The sequence below is a fragment of the Alligator mississippiensis genome, chromosome 5, assembly GCF_030867095.1.
Source record: "Alligator mississippiensis isolate rAllMis1 chromosome 5, rAllMis1, whole genome shotgun sequence".
Lineage (NCBI taxonomy): Eukaryota > Metazoa > Chordata > Crocodylia > Alligatoridae > Alligator > Alligator mississippiensis.
Window position 1 is genome coordinate 92,257,484 of NC_081828.1, and position 18,889 is coordinate 92,276,372.

An 18,889-nucleotide genomic window follows, 5' to 3' on the forward strand; every position below is an offset into this window, starting at 1 on the left:
GCCATTAAAAAATATTTAAACAATAAGACGCTGTCTACTAAGCAAACCATTACTTAAAACAGTTGAACTCATGTACTGAATGCATATAATCACCGATCAAAATGGCACGTTTTTAGAGTGGTTATGGAAAGCGTGTTTGTAGCCTAGTTTAACATGTCTTATGGTATTGACTTCAAAGTATTGCATCTTCTGTTGGCTAAACTGAGCAATAATCTTTGTCACTTTAATTGTCTCTTGCCAGTCACTGGCACTCCTGTTCATAACAGCCTACATACCTAATCATAATGCACATGGGTAAGGGAACACAATTCTGACTGTGTGCAACCTTAAATTCCTCCTTTCCTTAGCTGTGTGCCTGTGTAACTTGATATTTCAAACACTGTTCTCCATGTGTAATTTGTGTAGGTGCCCAAACTTAATCCCATTTTCATAAGGGAGCCCCTTTTCCCCCTGTGTACATCCATCTATTTCTACCCAGAATTCAACTGAATATGAAGTCAGAGAAAGTGTGCCCCCTCTTTAATGTGTGCTGCTTCTTGGGAGCAAATCATACAGCTGGCAATGTGATCACTGGCTATTTTCCATTCATCTGTTGGTAGAAGACCTAACTGCACACTGCATTCATCACAAAGAAGACCTGGTCAAACCTTTTTAAAATGTACTGTAACATTTATTTGAAGCCAGGCATTCTTGACCTTGAGAAGACCAGCTTCCACAAAAATAGGCATAGAGGGGCTCAAAACATCCTGCCCTTCTGTTTCTAAGCCTGATGAGCTTCGACAGCACTCCAAGTATGGAAAAGAGCTTGACCATGTTACAGAAGCTAAGAGTTCTTGTTAAGAACATTACTGTACCTCAGTGTGTGTATAAATCCCCTTACCAATGTATGTGCCATATCCCTTTTTATCTGAAACTCATTGGGTGCTAGCATGTTTCATAGAAGTGCTAGATGGGGGAGCAGTGGGGGCAGGGGGAGGAAGAATACATATCAGAATGGCTCCACCAACTTTTGATTGCCTGTTTGCTTCTGGCACAGAATGTTTATAGTAGTTAAAATCATTAGTGCCATTGCCGCTGCAGAAAAATTCAAGTGGCAGAAAAATTCTGCCCCAGGCTGCACTAAGTCACGTCTACCACACGCCAGATAAGTAGAGAATTATTCACTAGGTTTACTTAAACTGGTTATCACTATGGTATGCGAGCACTTTCCATAAAGCACAGACACAAAGTTATCTCCTTCTCCCAGCCCTGGCAACAGGAACAAGCTTTAATATTATTGTTGAGCATACATGCCATACAGCTGCAGATTCATTTTGTGAGGGTTAATGCAGGGCAAAGAGAGAGTGTTTGCACTTATTTATGCCTTAAATTCTGTTTTTAATCACCACAGCCACTTAACTGTCTGGGCAGAAAAGGACCTGGGTGGTTCTCTGAAATTTTTTGGACAGTTTTGATGGACTGCAAGCCTCAACAATCAGAACTGTAGACAGCAAAAGAAGTAGCTGCTTGGCTTTGTCCCACACTATGCAGGAACAACACAGCAGTGTTTCCCAACCTTAGGTCCCCTTGTGAAACACTGAGTGAATCAAGACTCTGCTCAACCCCACCATGCATTTTGAAAAAGGTGCCCATAAATTAGATCATCACAGCATGGCGCAATCTCCCCTTTCCTATAAGCTTTTATGAGCAGTGCTATACTGACTGACATTGACCTTTAAAATACTGTTGCTGGCATCCAACTTAGCTGGTCAAGACATGTCCTTAAAGCCTTTTTTGGGTAAACAATGGACATTTTTTTCCACAAGCCATTTTCCCCCTTCTTCCTCCTTCATTTAGTGAATTTCATTTAAAAAAAAAAGGCAGTTGTTGTTTCGGAGAGAAAAACGCCTTGGTTTTATCTTGACTAGCTTAATATGTTTACATTATGCTCTTCATATGTATTAGAATGTGCTGGTTATACACATGTGAGCACACACATGTACAAACCCCTCAACACATAATATTAATATAACATGGTTGTGTGTGTGTGTGTGTGTGTGTGTGTGTGCATGTATATTTATGCATGTGCACATTCAAAATACATAGACTCAAAATCCCCAGTGCAGACTCCCTCAAACTTTGGAAAACCTCTGTAATGCATTTATTAGATAACTATTGTCATGTTCTGTGGCTCTGACATCCTAAAACACCTGCATTCTCTCTGTTCTTTGATGTCTTTATGACTCTCCATTTCTCACTTGATCATTTTTTTTGTTAGAAAACTTGTTTCTTAAATTTTTGCCTTTTTTTTGGCTCTGCAGTTTTGTGCGACTCTGGGAACCACGGCTTGCTGCTCCTTTGACAAACTGCTAGAGCTGGGGCCTATTTGTAAGTGGTTGTCTGCTGCTTCTTTCTAAAATGTAAATAACAGTTAGCTAGTCCTGCTGACTCATTTCCAGGGTGTTGTGTGGCATTGGTTCCCAAATGCAATAACTCTGTCTATAAATAAATCTTTCCCTTACAATTGCTTTCGATTATTGTTTCAAGAATCTAACTTGTGTTTTCAGGTGAGATCACCGAAGTGGAAGCAGACTATATCTTCAAGGGATAATGTAACCTCTTTTGTGCAAAAAAGTATTAGGGGATGGCAAAAGGTTGAAGTGTTTCACTGTGTAGCTCTTCTCTCTCATCCATTTTGCTTGTGTCAGAACCTCCCAGGAGCAAGGAAAAACAGAATTTTACTGTTTTTTACTGACATTGATGGCCCCTGTGTTGCTTGCACTCTTTCCCTTTGGTTCCTGTGACTGTAGGGAGGCAGAGAGGTAAAGACCAACCCACTCACTCATTCTGCTCTATGGTCACCAGAGGTTGGCACAGGGAGCTAACTAGATGAGATCATTGGCCCCTGCTGCAGTGTTGTCAAATTATGGTGAGCTCTGATCTTGAATGATGAGTGGTATGAAATGCATTTTTGCTGCATACCTGTGTGACAGGTAGTTGCATTTTAGTTTGGGTAGTAGCAGTACATCTGGAACAGTGACTCTCAACCATGGTGCTACCAGGTCCTTTGAAGGCTGCCATGAGATGTGAGGAGATAAACTATGCAGATAAGCTTGTCCCTGCCTGGATGATCCCCCAATCCCAATGCCCGGCCCCTGTGTAAGGATGTAAGTATTGTAATACATAAATTCATTTTTGAGATTGAGTGCATCAATTGCTTCTCAATTAATGAAAGTTATGGCAGGGTGCCTCAAGCCCATAAGGTTAAGAACCACTGATCTAGAACAGCTTGTGCCTACAAGAAGACTGAGTGTGCAAACAGGTGTAAGAATTGTACTGATAGCACAGGATATTGATACCAGCTGTTACACTCTACCTGTTCTGTCCTCAGGGTTTTGTAGTGACACAAGGGTAACTAAACCATCCCAACTTTAGCCCTACTTCGTTTACAGTCAAAGCTGGGGTGATTTAGCTACCTTGTATTGCTACAGCAGGTGCGTCAAACTCATCTGGCCCTGAGTAGCACAGGACTGATCCATGGACCAAATGAATGGCACGTGGCCAGCCCCATGGGTCGGATCGGGCCCACAGACCCCTTGCCTCCCCTGCATGCTGGATCCAGCACCTACAGCGCTTGCTCCAGGTGGTCTGGACTGCCCTGCATGTGGCTCTCTCTTTCTGGCTAGATCCAGGGTATGTGCCTCGTGAAGCATGGGTCCTGGACTGGCTGTAGTGGGCACCAGATCCAGCAAATGGGGGACCCATGAAGCCCACATTCTGAGATTCCAGATCCAGTGCCTGCTTTGGCTAGTCCCGGACTGTGCCACATTCAGTGCTCACTCTGTCTAGAGTGGGCCCCACGTGCAGCATTATCCTGTAGTAGTGGGTGCAGCAGGCACTAGATCCAGCATGCGGAGTGTGGGAAGGGGTACCCAGATTGGCTCCACATGGGGATAGCACTGGGGGCTAAACAATGTGGCTGTGTGGACTCAGGCCATATCTTTAATACCCATCTACTACAGGATCATGTAATCATAGAGAAGTAGGGCTGGAAGGAGCCTTCAGGGGTCATCTCACCTATCCCCTGCCTGAAGTAGGATCATCCCTATCCAAACCAGCCTATGCAACCTACTGCCTAACCCAGGGATGTCAAACAGGGCCAGTGGTGCTGCCCCAGACCTACACGGGGCACAGTGAGTACCTATGGCACAGGGCTGGTCCATGGGCCAGTTTGGGTCCGTGGACCTCCTCCCCTTCCCCCCATCATACCTGATCTGGCATGCAGATTGGCCCCACATTACTGATCAACCCCTGGTCTAACCTCTTAGCAAAACTACCCAGTCAACCCTGACACAGCACAAGACTTAACATCCTAAACTGCTGCAGTTAAAGCAGGAGGATCATGATGGCCAATGTCCTGCTGCTATAAAAGTGATTAATATGTGCTCAAGAGAACCAAGGAAGAGTGCCATCCCCCCAGCAACAGAGGAAAACAAAAATCCCCAGAGTTCATACCAATCTGACCATGGGGTGAAATCCTTTCCTGGCCCCAAATATGGAGACTGGTCTGACCCGGAGCAGAAAGGCAAAATTATCTGGGTGGGAACCTCCAGGTTTAAGTAACAGCAGGAGCACTGGCACATCTCAGATGGACAAGTTACATTGCAGCAGCTGCTACATGCTCCTGAGCAGCAATTTCCCCTCTATTTTAAAACAGCTAAAAAGTATGTTTTTCCACACTCTGTATGTTTTGTCCGGTGAAATGACATTTCAAGCATCAAGAAGTTAGTGGCTCACTGGGACATGAACATCTGGAATTGTCCTCATAAAACCAGGATGAGATTTGATGTTTTCTTAAGGCACCAATCACATAATATACATAGTAAATTTACAGGAACTAAGGAGCTACATATGCTGAAATAGTTTTGCATGAAGCACTTAATGAATAACTTCAGCTAACAAATTCCTAATATGTGACAGTTTGTTCACGTACAAGGCTCTTATTTCTCAACATTTTTTATTCATATATTTATTTATCTGTATTGTTAGAAATAGTCCATTTAGCAGCATAAATGTCCCTGAAAAACTGTGCCAGATAAGAATCTGCTGCTCTGGAGCACTCTGAAGCTAGAATTTTAATTCCAAAAGTTGAGAGATTTTGTTTCTAGAAATTAATGCATATATGTATGTCTACAGATTTTTTTTAAATATGTATTTTTTAATGTCCTGAGCATATCATATTTGAAAATATTGTGTTCTGAATGAATAGTTATGGTGGCTAAGAAGCACTAGGTGCTTCTTAGTCCTTTGGTCTTATATGACATGACTAATGATAAAACAAAGTCTTTGCTTATTTGTCTTTCTCTTTTCAGGTAATAAAGAGAATCTCTGGCTGCATATTGATGCAGCCTATGCAGGGAGTTCTTTCATCTGCCCTGAATTCCGGTATCTTCTAAATGGAGTGGAGGTGAGTGGTGATATTTTTTTCTTATACCACCAAAAGCCCATGGATTTTAAATCTCTAACTTCCTATGACTATAACATTAATGCCTTTCCTGCTGTATATGAAGTCCATGCTCCAACAAGAGTTTGTACATCTCTACAAAATATCTAAAATGATTATTAGAATTCAAACTCAACTTATGTCTTGCTGTTCTAGAAAAGAACCTTTCCTTCCTGTGAAAAGATGCCAAGTGTCAGGGAATAAGTTTTGAGTATTTTACCCCAAGCCTTTATACCCAGACCACTCCTGCAGGGATCGATTTATCAGCAGAAAAGGCTTTACGGGGCCAGAGAGAGTCACATCCTCCCGGAGTCGAGATCCTTATCAGTATGTGAAATTCCTCTATGTCTGGCAGGATGATACAGTATAACCTCATAAATCCAGTTTTCAAAATTCTGGAATTCTCCAAAATCCGGCACTTTGTAAAAATATACTACATCAGGGAGTAGTGGCAGGTGGTCCCAGAGCGGCAGCATGGGGTGGTGGATGGCGGCAGTAGCTGCCTTCGGAGGGTGGGGCATGCCATGCCTCCTCCGCATGCCATCCACCACCCCACACTGCCACTCCCCATGCAGCCGCTGCTATAGGACCATGCGCTGCTACCCCCCAGCTCCATGAAAACCCCTGTCCTAAGGATTGTTTCAAAAATTCAGAATTTTCACATTTCCGGCAGGTGCTAGGTCCCAAGGATGCCGGATTTATGAGATTATACTCTGTCAGAACGCGAGTATTTGCTTCAGTCCTCTATAGAGACAGGATATCTACTCAGGTCAATCCAGATAAAGATTTCTCCCAAGCTTAAGTGAAAGACTGTCATGGTTGCATTTAATTGTCTCTCAGTGAGTGTGTGCTGCAAACTGATGGTCTAATTCAGCTCCCACTGAAGTCATTGGAAAGAACCCGGCTGCCTTCAGAATGACTAAGAAAAGATTCTGCACTGCTACCAACCCTATGCCCATTTCACAGCAGTGTTCTGTGCATTATTTTTGAAGAATATGAGAAAAAAAAGAGCATAACAGTTATGAAAACTAGAGTTTCATTTGAGAACAATTTTGATTCACTTCTCTTGGAATAAATCTTCTCAGCAACTTTGGAAGCTTAATTTATATGGCCAAATGCTTACCTGAATACAGATAAACCCTCTATACAGAAAAGCTAAGTTTAACTTTTCCACCTCTTGTACTTGTCTTTGTAAAATAACTTTATAGTCAATGTGCAATTAAAGCCAAGGCAAGATAAACCATTTTTGCAGTCTTTATGATAAAAGGACCAGGCTACTACCCTACATAGACATTTGTTTTTCAAAATAGTATTGAAATAAAGTTGAATCAACCAAGCACTCTGGAGGGTGTTGTAGACATGGGGTTTTTTTGATTGTCCATGATAAGAACTTTTTAAAAGTATAATCTTGCTTTTTTTAAAAGTTGTAATAATTAACATACACTTTCTTATCTGCTCATCTGTTTACATACTCAGGGACAGGACATCCAGGACCAACCTGTAGCTATATCTACAGCAGTCAGGGTTTAATAATAAAACATTTGCTAGATGAAATGTTCTTCCAGTGAGACGCCGGCTTCTTTTCTCTCCCTCTTCATGAGTTGCCTGGCACTTGGGCACTTAGATAAGCATACAGCAATTTCCTGAAGCTTCCCTCAGACTGTCAGATAAGTCCTTGTCTTCCACGTCAGAGAAGAAAATATCACTGTTTGGTAAAGCCAGAAGTTTAAACAGAATGGTACCGATAGGTAGAGACTAATAAAAAACCCTAACAAATAAAGCATTTTTTTTCTGTCTTTTTTTATCAGCAAATGAAGCTTGCTGTAATTTCCTGTGTGGGCTTTATTTTTTTTTTTCAATTACTTTTATTGGTTCCTAAAGGAAATGAATCAGCCTCCATGGTATAGTCCTGCATCTGTCAGGGTTTTAACTATTCAATAGCTCTGAATAGGTTCCCTACCTCACACATCAAGGGGTAAAATATCCTTTTACGTGGCAGTCACCAATTTTTTCACAAAGCATTGGGAAGTTATCAAGAAAGCAATGTGAGAAGACAATTACAAAATGGGGCAATGAGGTGTGGGTGCCTTCCTGAGATTTGATCTAAATCTTGCCTTGCTCAAACCTGTCCTTCGCAGCAAGGGTGCTCAATTTTTCTCCCTTTTCCTTACGCCAGCCTTTCAGATAGTTGAAAACTGCCATGATATCTGTCATTAATATCCTCTTCACCAAAATAAATACACCTAGTACTCTCAGCCTCTCTTTGTACAGCTTGCAGCCCAACCCCTTTGTTATCTTTGGCTAGGTACAGACATTCAAAAAGCCTGATGCAGAAGTAATCAAAGCTACATGGGTTTCTATAAACAGCATAGGTTAGTTCAGAAGCGAACAGAACATGCATTTGCCGTTTGGTCAGGGGGCACGCAAGCTGCCTGCACTGGCTGAGGCCAGCAGGTTGGGCCTTGCCTGCTGGAGTATGCCAAGCACAGCTAAGCAGGTGGGCCACCTGCAATCAGCTGCAGGCCCCACGCAGCAGAAGCCTCCGTTTCCCACCCCACCACCCCTGCTTGGCTGCAGCTTACAGTTCACCACAGGCAGGAGGCAGGGCAAGGACAAAGGCTTTGCTGACTCTGTGAGAGCCCTGGGAGCGAGAGCTAGCATGACTTCCTGTGAGTGGGGGCTAACAAAGTGGGTGCTGCAAAGATGCCTAGGATGCTGGCATACAGCAACCTAACATGAATCAATAAGGGACCTGGTACAGAAGTCCAATACACCAGTCTAACCTAAACCAATTAAGTATGAGTGTACATTGATCCAGGTCTATCTTAGACCAGTTTCCACATTTTTTAAACCAGTCTATGCGCACTGAATTTCTGTTCTGCTATGGGCATAGACCAGTTTTGGGGCATTTATACCAGTTTATGTGTAATGTCTTTACCTGACCTTTATCTCTGCCTTCTGGATCATCTCTAGTTTTTCTATAACCTTAAGAGGTGGGCCACAGAACTAGATCCAGTGCTCGACTGCAGTTTAATCAGCATTGAATAGAGTGATACAATAACCTGACTCCCTCCTGTGCACTGCATTTAATGCTTCTCTTAATCCAGCTCAATAGCTGGAGTGTTTTTTTGTGACAACTCACATTACTCACTCAAGCTGTGCTAGTTATTTACTATAACCTCCAGATCCTTCTCAGCAGTGCTACTGGCCAGGTAGTTATCTCCCATTCTATATTGTGTGCAATTGATTTTTCTTCCCTAGGTGTGGCATTGGCATCTTAAAATTATCTTGGTTGAATATCATTATTTTGTGGTCAGTAGTTTAGTCCTCTTATTTCTTTTTATTGTTATTTTTAATTCTTAACCCATTCTCCATGGTGTTTTCAGTTTCTTCTAGTTTCATGTCATCTGCAGACTGGATCAGGAAACTCTATTCCTGTATCCAGGTCATCAATAAAAATGTTAAACGGCATCAGATCGAGAAAAGACCCTGTGGAATGTCATTTACAGCCTCCTGCCAGTCTGGCCTTGATACATTTAGACTAGAAACAGACATTCCATTTGTCTCAGGATATGTTGTGTCCACATTTGTTCCAGAACAGAGCAATGTCCTGGCCTGGGATATGCACATTTACACAATGCTCTTCAGAGTTTGACGAATTGCTGAATGCACTGTTTCTTTTTCTTTCTACATTAATTCAGTAATGCAGTTCTGGGATAAGTGTTCAGATGCACTTTGCAGTGTTCCTGGACAAAATGTTAGCACTTCTTATCCCATTAACCTTTTTAGGATTTATCTTGGAAGAATGGACATGGGTATCTGAATGTTTTCACTTTGTCCTGGGATAAAATGGCTTCTCTGGGGGAAATGTGACATATGTTTGTAGCCTTATAGTTACTCTTTGCTTGCCATTATTCAGCCCATTATATATTCACATACCAGTAACTCTATCTAGCCCACACTTCTTCAGTTGACTTATGAGAATGTCTGGCAGGATTCTTTTAAAAGCCTTATTCTACTAAGTTTTTGGAGGGGGAAAAAAGATTTTTCTGACCAGCTATAATACTGCGACTAGTCTATCAATACAACATAGCATTCCAGATTTAAATACATGGCATTCATGTATTTGCATGTATTCAGTGTGTGTGTGTGTGCATGTGTGTGCATGTGTGTGTGTCTGTCTCAAGTCTGCAGATGACACAAAACTAGAAGAAACTGGAAATACTCTGGAGAATGGGGTTAGAATTTTAAAAGATTTTAATAAATATACACATGAACACTGATATATGAATCTCAAAATATGTATAATATATAAATGTATGGACCATATACTATATATTACATTATATATCGCATATATAATATATTACATCGTATTTATCATTATAAGATTCATATTTCAGTCTGTGAATGAGTGAATTCTAGGACATCTTTATTAGAAAATGAGGTACAATTACAATGATATGTTGTTTATATTAAGTTAGAGATGTTTTTATATAGACTATATGAAAAGAATGCAAACATGTTAGAACACTATTGTGAAGCACTGTGGAATAGGAATTTAGGTTGCCCAGACAGCCTGAATTTTTAACCTTGTGCATAGGCCCTGACTTAGGAAGTGGTTTAAGCATAGATTTAATAGATTTCATAGACATTTGGGCTGGAAGGGACCTTGGAAGATCTTCGAGTCTAGCCCCCTGCCCCAGGGGCAGGAAGTCAGCTGGGGTCATAGGATCCCAGCAAGAAAAACATCCAGGTTTCTCTTGAAGGCGTTCAATGTAGGTGCTTGAACCACTTCCGGCAGCAGGCCATTCCAGACCTTGGGGGCTCGGACAATAAAGAAGTTCTTCCTTATGTCCAGCCTGAAACAGTCTTGCAGGAGTTTATAACCATTCGACCTTGTAATCCCTTGGGGCGCTCTGGTGAACAAATGTTCCCCCAGGTCCTGGTGAACACCCCTTATAAACTTATAGGTGGCCATCAGGTCACCCCTGAGCCTGCACTTTTCCAGGCTGAAAAGTCCGATGGCTCTCAGCCTCTTGTAATAAGGTCTGTTTTCCTGACCTCTGATCATGTGCATGGCTCTCCTCTGGATTCTCTCAAGCTTCTCCACATCCTTTTTTGAATTGTGGAGCCCAAAACTGGATGCAGTACTCCAGCTGCGGCCTCACCAAGGCCAAGTACAATGGGAGAATGACGTCCTGGGATTTGCTTGAGAAGCATCTATGGGCGCAAGCCAGCATTTTGCTTGCTTTACTGGCTGCAGCATCACATTGAAGGCTCATGTTCATTTTGTGATCAATCCTGACCCCCAAGTTGCTCTTGTCCGTAGTGCTAGTCAGCATAGCACTGCCGAGCCTATAGACATGCTGCAGGTTTTTCCTCCTAAGGTGGAGAAACTTGCATTTTTCGGTGTTAAAAACCATCAGGTTCTTGTCCGCCCATTTCTTGAGCCTGTCAAGGTCAGCCTGAATCACCCTTCTGTCCTCAGTTGTGGATGCTTTACCCCAAAGTTTGGTATCATCGGTGAACTTGGCCAGTCCACTTCTGACTCCAGTGTCCACATCATTAATGAAGAGGTTGAAAATAGGTCCAAGGACAGAGCCTTGAGGGACCCCACTGGTCACAGGGCACCATAACAATTGACTTCCGTCAACCACCACCCTCTGGGTCCAACCCCGGAGCCAATTCCCCAGCCAGCGGATCGTGGTGGACCCGAGGCCGCAGTTGGCCAGTTTTGCCAAAAGGTGATCATGGGATACCAGATCGAAGGCTTTTTTAAAGTTGAGATATATGACATAAATCTCTTCCCCCTTGTCCAGGTGACAGGTGACCTGGCCATAAAAGGAAATGAGATTGGTCAAGCACAACCTACTCGCAACAAACCTGTGCTGACTGTCCCTCAGGGTGTTGCAATCGGCCAGTTCATTGAGGATGGCCTCCTTGGTGATTTTTTCTAAGACCTTCCCCAGGATAGAGGTCAGGCTGATGTACCTGTAGTTTGCCGGATCCACTTTCCTCCCTTTCTTGAAGATAGGCACCACATTGGCCTTCTGCCAATCATCGGGCACTTCATCAGAGCACCAGGAGCTCTCGAAGATCCGTGCCAAGGGCTGAGCTATGATGCTAGCCAGGTCCCTGAGTACTCTGGGGTGTAAATTGTGAGGGCCGGCTGACTTGAAGGTGTCCAGCCTCTCAAGCTGTTCCTTCACAAGGTCAGCATTGATGGAGGGCAAGGAACCACACTCGCTTAGGTGTCCCTGTCCCATAATGGGCAGGGGCGTCCCATGGGACTTGTGAAAGATGATGCAAAGTACCCATTTAGCAAGTTGGCTTTTTCCTGGGCATCAGGCGTCAGTTCTCCCATTTGGTTTAGCAGGGGTCCAATGTTGCCCTTGCTTTTCCTCCAGCTCCCCACATATCTAAGAAAGGACTTTTTTATGCATGAGCATAACTTTAAACATGCAAGTAGCTCTGCTGACTGTTAAGGTTTATATGACAGTGGGGTGGTAGTGTTTGCTGTAGTCCTCTACAAAGAGCTAAATTTCAACCAGTATGCATGTACAACTCTCATTTGCTTTACATAGAGTTACATTATGATTGAAGGTGTAACTGGGGAAACTGGCAGTGCTGTTATAATATGACATTGAACTTTATCCTAATTCTTTTTTTCTTCTTTTTATCATGTCAGTATGCCAATTCATTTAACTTTAACCCTCACAAGTGGCTCCTCATCAATTTTGACTGCTCTGCTATGTGGTAAGTACTACGGAATATGGAAGGTTATCAGTGATCCTGATCTTTGTGGGAAAGCACACTGTCTCCCCAAGGCTAGACATTCATTCTGGCTGTATAGACACACGGAGTTTTGACCAATGCTATAAACTGTGAATTATTCACATCAGTCATACTCTATCATTAACTGAGGTTGCAGAAAGCTAGAGATGGCTCTGAGCCCTGAAGTCTGGCTCCAGAAACAGAAGTTTAGAGTATTCCAATCTGTTCCATTCTGTACTCAAAATGTATGTCAACAAGACAAAGTGCGCGCTAAGTCAAGCTTCTTTCTCTGTCTCACTTGGCCTTTCTCAGTCTGAGCCTTGGTTATTTGTATTATATAAAAGCCATTGTTGTGACACCCGGTCATTATAATACCGATAGATTGGGATCAATGTAATTAATAAATGAGTTGGTAAATTTAATTTCAAAATCGTTCTCATTGTTCATGTCTAAGGACAGATATGGTATTTTATGTTCCAAAGAGGGTCCATCAGGACCAAGCACAATATCAGTATCTCATAGACACAGATTACATCATTACTTTCATTATCAAAATAACTGGCCAGGAAATTTTAAATATTTGCATTTAAATGGTCCAAAAAAAGGAAAAAAAAACCCTTAAAATTCATTTGATAATAGCTTAGTTTGCAAACATTAAAATCGTTATTGTTTTGTTCATTGTTAAAAACATCTAAAAACTTTTAAAAGAAACTAAAACTTAATGTTGAAAAGAGCTTCCCATCAATATTCACCCTCTCATTTTCTCCTAATCCAAGGTATTTCTCATATGCAAAGCAGTACTAAACCTGTATGTCTATATCTGCACCCTTTGGTTAGCAGACTTTAAATTCTCCAGGTCACAGTGCCCTACTACAAACACATTTTTCCTATTTAGGTCAGTTGGTAATGGGTATTTTTACTCTGCCTCATGTGTAGTGATAGTCAATCTCAGTAGACCAAGATTACTCTGCAGCTTAGCCTAGCCTCAAGAGTATAATTATCTCATGATGAGATGTCTCTATGGATGTGTGTAAGCGGGGGGGAGAAGAGTTGAATTCCTTTACTAACTTCCCCCAATTCCTACTTATGACTCAAAAAGCCTAGTGTCAGAGGAGCCACTGATGGAAGTGAGGAAATTAAGTATCACAGACATCCATCATATACGTTAATGTGCTGCAATTTAGAGGATATTTAGGCCTTGGGTCCCATCTCCTGCCATTAGTACTTTTTGGAAATCTCCCCTTAATTCTAGACTCTGCCTCAAATTAAGTGAGAGGCAAAGATTTTTTTAGAGTGATGTCTATTATTGAGCCAACTATGTAACTGGAATTAGAATTAGGCAAGCTTTTGAATATAAATTATTCTTTGTCAGGCCTCTGATCAATGTCTCGCATTTGAAAGCTTGTCTGACTTTATCCTTACTACATAGTTTGTCCAATAACAGCTGTCACCCTAAGAAATACTTTCCTCTCACATAATTTCTGGACTATCACAGCTACATCATCGCTCTTACACTACTTAAATGTATTAAAAATTACAAAGCTTATTGTTGAACTGTACTGCTTTCCACCTGCCAAAGTCTAGATATTTTAAAAAGTGTGGGCGTGTGTATGCATGTGTGTGTGAAAATAATTACTATAAAAGAATGTACTCAGAAGTCACAGGAACCTTACACTGGGAAATTTCAGGCTGTTTACTTTAAATTCTTCACTTTGCATCTCGGACATTTTGAATATAAGTTTAAACGGATTTCCTAATTGTGTATTTGTGTGACTTTTTTGGGCAACAGATAAATTCTATAATAGGGTAGAATTTCCTAGATAGCATTGAACAGTGAGCGCATAGTAGTGCTTAGATTTGTCCATAATAAACCCTTTGGTAAAATCCTATGGAGAGAGACTGGGCTCCTCCTGGATTCTAGATGCATGCTGACTCTGGCCTTAAAACTGATAAAGGATACATAAGTTATCCTAGGCTCCTACATCTTGTTCAGGCCAGGGTGTAAGGGTTCTACATATTTTGCCCAAGGTTGATGCCCAAAGTTTGGACCTTCAAGCCCAGTGGCTTGGTTTTCTACAGCTGGGGTAGCCAACCTGCAGCATGGGTGCCCCACGTGACATAAGCAGTTTCTGTGTGGCATGCAGCAGATTGAAGAGGAAGCAGATGGCCAGGAAGCAGGAAGCAAAAGAGCAAATTGGGCAGGGGGCACAGGGAAGGGAGCAGAAATCAGACCAGCAGTTCAGGCAGAGAAAGGGGATCAGTGTGGTACTTGGTGAGTGTGGGGCTAATTTGTGAAATGCCTGCCAAAAGGGTCTGTCCCTACTGTTCTAAGGAGCTCAACACTGGCAGGTTCCATTGTGGGGAATGGGTGCTGAGCAGCTATAAAAATCTTACCATTTTCGTTGAGGGACCTGCTTTAATGTACCCTTCTTTGAGATATTTTGGCCTGTGTAGCCTGCCCTTTCCTGATCAATATTTTCCTTTGGAAAATGGGACATAGAACTGCTGCCTCATATGTGTTTCCATTGGTGGAGTGGGAAACCATATGTGCTGGGTCTATGGTTAGGCCAGTCTGTTTCCTTCTGTTCCTGGAGCTAGCAATTCCCTTGCCCTCTTTGAATAGACGAGTTCTATCAATCTGACATTGTCATTACTGCAGTAGGCCAGCTGGCATCAAGAAATAGAAGAATTGCTCTGGGCAGTGTTATAACTCCATAAGCACAACCCCCTTCTCCTGCTCCTTTGTTACCCTGTGCTCCCAGTGAGACCCACACTTATCTGCTCATCATAAAACATAACAGTAGTTCCTAACTCATTGGAAAGTCTTGGGGAAACAGACCTCCACACAGAAAAGCAACTGTTGTTCTAGGTATGGCAGCATATGTACCATTAATAATCCTGCTTTATTTTCCTCCAGTAATTTGAACAATTTCCTTATTCGCTGACTAGATTACTGCTTTGTATTGCAGGTCACACTCATTCATTATCTGCATGGCACCAGGATGATTTAACCTTGATAATGTTTCCTTTCTGAGTAAATGCTCTATATCAGTCGCCTTCTTTTCCTCTTCTCAATAAATTGCCTTTACGACATACATGGTAAACTGACAGGAGTGAAAAACATTATTGAGACAATCCAGGTCTCCTATACTCTTTGTAAAACAATTATAGAAGGTTCTTCTTAAGGCAAGATTGATTTCTTGCTGTAAGTGGCCTTATTACGCATTTTTTCCATTAAAGATATTTATGTCGATGCACACAACAGAAATGCACACAGGGCTATTTTTTTACCTGTCTACAGAATTTGGCAAGGCATTTAGGCTAAGTCAAAAAGTCAGAGGCTGAACCAATTCAGTCTTTGCAGGTTAGTCTAAGCTGCAGTTATTGAACCAATAAGCAAATGAACAGACATTCACTTTTCATTCAGGAAGTGCAGCCACAAGCCTTCAGTGAGTCAAGCCAGAAGTCAGGGGGTGCGAGACCACAGCTCTCCGGCATGTAGCCAGCACGAGCTGTGTGTTCGCTTCCTCTTCTGGTTTGACCGTAATCAGTTAATTCTGATACTACATTCAGCCAGGTTTATCTTAAAGCAATTTCAGCCATTTTGAAGCTGGTTTATATGCACTGAACTTCTATTCTGTTACAGGTTTAAACCAGTTTCTGATCACTTAAACCAATCTGTGTGTAACTTGTGTCCCTAGCCTTATGCTGTAGTTAGAGCTATGGTATCTGAGCACTTCAATCCCAAAGCTTCAGACATACATTCCTACAGTTTAGTAATATGTCTGCTCTAAACCTAGAAGACCAGATGAGATAAAAGCTCTCAACAAATAGCTTTTCCTGGAATTTTTAAAATATTTCAACATCTTTAAGGCCTCACTTCAGTGAAGTCCTTTAGCATATTCTTATAATCCCATTGATTTCAAAGGCAGATTAATATCTGCTTGATGTTAAACACATGTATAAAAGCTCTGCTGAACTTAGATCTTGAACTGCAGCCTAAATCTGGTCTAACTCCAAATGCTACCTCCCTTAGCACCTGTAATTCCACTGGGTAGAAGGATGAAAGATTAAATATAGTCATAAAGGCTAGAACTGAACCATTTGTCTGCAAATGAACTAAAAGGAACTTAATCCCAGGGAAGCTAGTATCCTTTAGAAATCCCTACTATATATATAAACTTAAATGTTCAAAAGGAACGTAAATGATTTAGGAGCCCAGGTCCCATTGAGGTTCAATGGCACATGGGCTCTATGTCACTAAAACACTTACCCACAATATAAATGCTGCCATTTCTTTTCTATGCAAGGTGATTGTGTCACTCTAACCTTATTGCTGTAGTAATACTTTGGTAATAAATAATCTAGTAGCACTGTCTAACATAGGTAGGAGGCAATTCCATTATACTGCCAGCTTCTAGCTCCACAGAAAGGAATGGCTAATGGAGCCACAGTAGGAGAGTATTATTTTCCATATCCAAATGGCTGGTATATAGCAACATAACAATACAGGTCAGCTGTGCCTTGGCCTTCTGTTAACCATTTTGGTTTGTTCTGAAATAGGACAGGAATAAAATTTTCATTGTATTCAAAGATGACAAATTACTTCAGGTTAATACCCAATAAACTGTTGGTTCCAAAGTAATTTTTTCTGTTTTGGGGGTTTTTGTTATGATTATCTTAACATACAAAAAGCTAGTTTTCTCTTGTTGAGGTTCACTGTGCATGCATTTTTAAAGGCAAGTGGCTTTTTATAGTTTGAAATTAAATTTTACATGCATTTTCTCTATAATGTGAAGTAAGCACTTTGGTTATTTTCTTTATCATTAAAACAGATGATAATTGAGGTTGTTAAAAACTCTAGTTGCACAGTCAAAATAAAATAATAACTTTTCCTGATGATTCTCACTACTCTGTTCTCAGGAATCTTTGTTGTACTCTCAGTGTTATAAATTTTAATATGCAAGTAACTGACATGCTGCTTCTGGGAGGCCCAAGCTCCATTCCCTGCCCAGCCAATGATGCTCTGAGTGATGCTTAACAAGTCACTTCACTCTGCAGGACTCATGGAGAGAATGTGCTCATTGCAGGTTCCACCAGGTTACTTGTCATCTAAAATGATTTTAATACAGTGTCACTCAACCTGTGGTCTGTGGACCAAATCCAGCCCATGGGAGCATGTCGTCTGGCCCACAAGGCTCCTTACCAGTCCCAACATTTGGGAGCAGGGGAGTGGTGGCAGCATTAATTGCCACAGCTTCCCCATGCTGGATCTGGCCTGTGAACTGACCCATGAGATCCATCCCACAGACTGCCCTCTACCACTTATCCAGCCCACAGGGCCAAAAGTTGAGCACCACTGCTCTAGCACCACAGCCCGCACTTCAAGAGGGACACAGAGAATCTGGAGAGGGTTCAGAGAAGGGCCACTTGCATGATTAGTGACCTCCATGAAAGACCCTACGAGGGGAGGTTGAGGGATTTGGATCTCTTCAGCCTTCACAAGAGATGGCTGAGGGGAGTTCTTGTGGCCGCCTATAAGTTTATCAAGGGGGGACAACAGGGAATTGGAGAAGCGCTATTTACCAGAGCGCCCCTAGGAGTAATTAGGAATAATGGGTACAAACTAATGGAGAGGAGATTCAGGTTAGACATTAGGAAGAATTTTTTTACAGTAGGGTGGCCAGAATCTGGAATGGGCTTCCAAGAGAAGTGATTCTATCACCTAACTTGGAGGTCTTCAAGAGGAGGCTAGATAGTCACCTGGCTGGGGTCATCTGACCTCAGTCCTCTTTCCTGCCAGGGGCAGGGGGTCAGATACAATGATCCTTTGTGGTCCCTTCTGACTCTACAATCTATGAAGAAGTATCATTAACACCAACATTTATGATAGCCATGGAATTAATTATGGTTTGCAAGGCTAGAAAAGGAATAGCCTGTCCACCGTATGTATATCAGTGATAGAAACAGATGTTGAGAAGTGAGCTTGAGTTTTGCCACTAACCACTATTTATTTGTCCTTTCTCTTCAGAGTAATCCGTGTCTGTTCTTTTCATGCAGGGTGAAGAAGAGATCTGATTTAATAGGTGCCTTCAAGTTAGATCCACTTTACCTGCAGCATAACCACCAGGAATCTGGTACTTTTGTATTTAAAGAAGATGATCATTGTTTTATGCACACTTATTTTAAATGAAAAAAAAATAGTTAAAGACTAGGGGCAACACTTTCAAAATCATCTCTGTCCCATTTCAAAAGGTGATTTAGGACCAGATTCTCAATGGTTGTGAGCTTGCAAACATACAGGTAAATGCTCAGTGAGATTTTTAGTTGATATAATGGCGGTTGGAAGAAAATAATTTTATGATGTTCATACTTGGCAGTGGGATTTCTCCAGCTCCATACCGACCGAGAATATGTGCTGGGATAATGTTTCTAGTGATCTGGATGTGAGGATTCAATTGTGTAGGTGGCAGGGTAGATATGTGCATCTTTACAGACTAGCAAAATAAGATTTTATATACAGAGAACAACCTTTCGTGAACCTAAGTGCATTGCATAGGTCATTGGAGGGTGCCATACTTTGAATATGCGTGGTCCAGATTTGAACCATCCATGTGGGCCAACAGTATG

General features: G+C 41.8%; 1 protein-coding gene across 4 annotated transcripts in view; it reads left to right on the top strand.

Moving 5' to 3' along the window:
- LOC106736839 (aromatic-L-amino-acid decarboxylase) overlaps positions 1 to 18,889 on the top strand; it is a 126,881-nt gene that overhangs the window by 73,685 nt on the left and 34,307 nt on the right. For all 4 annotated transcript variants that reach the window (XM_019483868.2, XM_019483867.2, XM_019483869.2 and 1 more), the window contains exons 7-10: positions 2,301 to 2,367; positions 5,352 to 5,446; positions 12,174 to 12,241; positions 18,320 to 18,396. In XM_019483868.2, the coding sequence (XP_019339413.1) occupies positions 2,301 to 2,367; positions 5,352 to 5,446; positions 12,174 to 12,241; positions 18,320 to 18,396 (307 nt within the window). The remainder of the gene's footprint in view (positions 1 to 2,300; positions 2,368 to 5,351; positions 5,447 to 12,173; positions 12,242 to 18,319; positions 18,397 to 18,889) is intronic.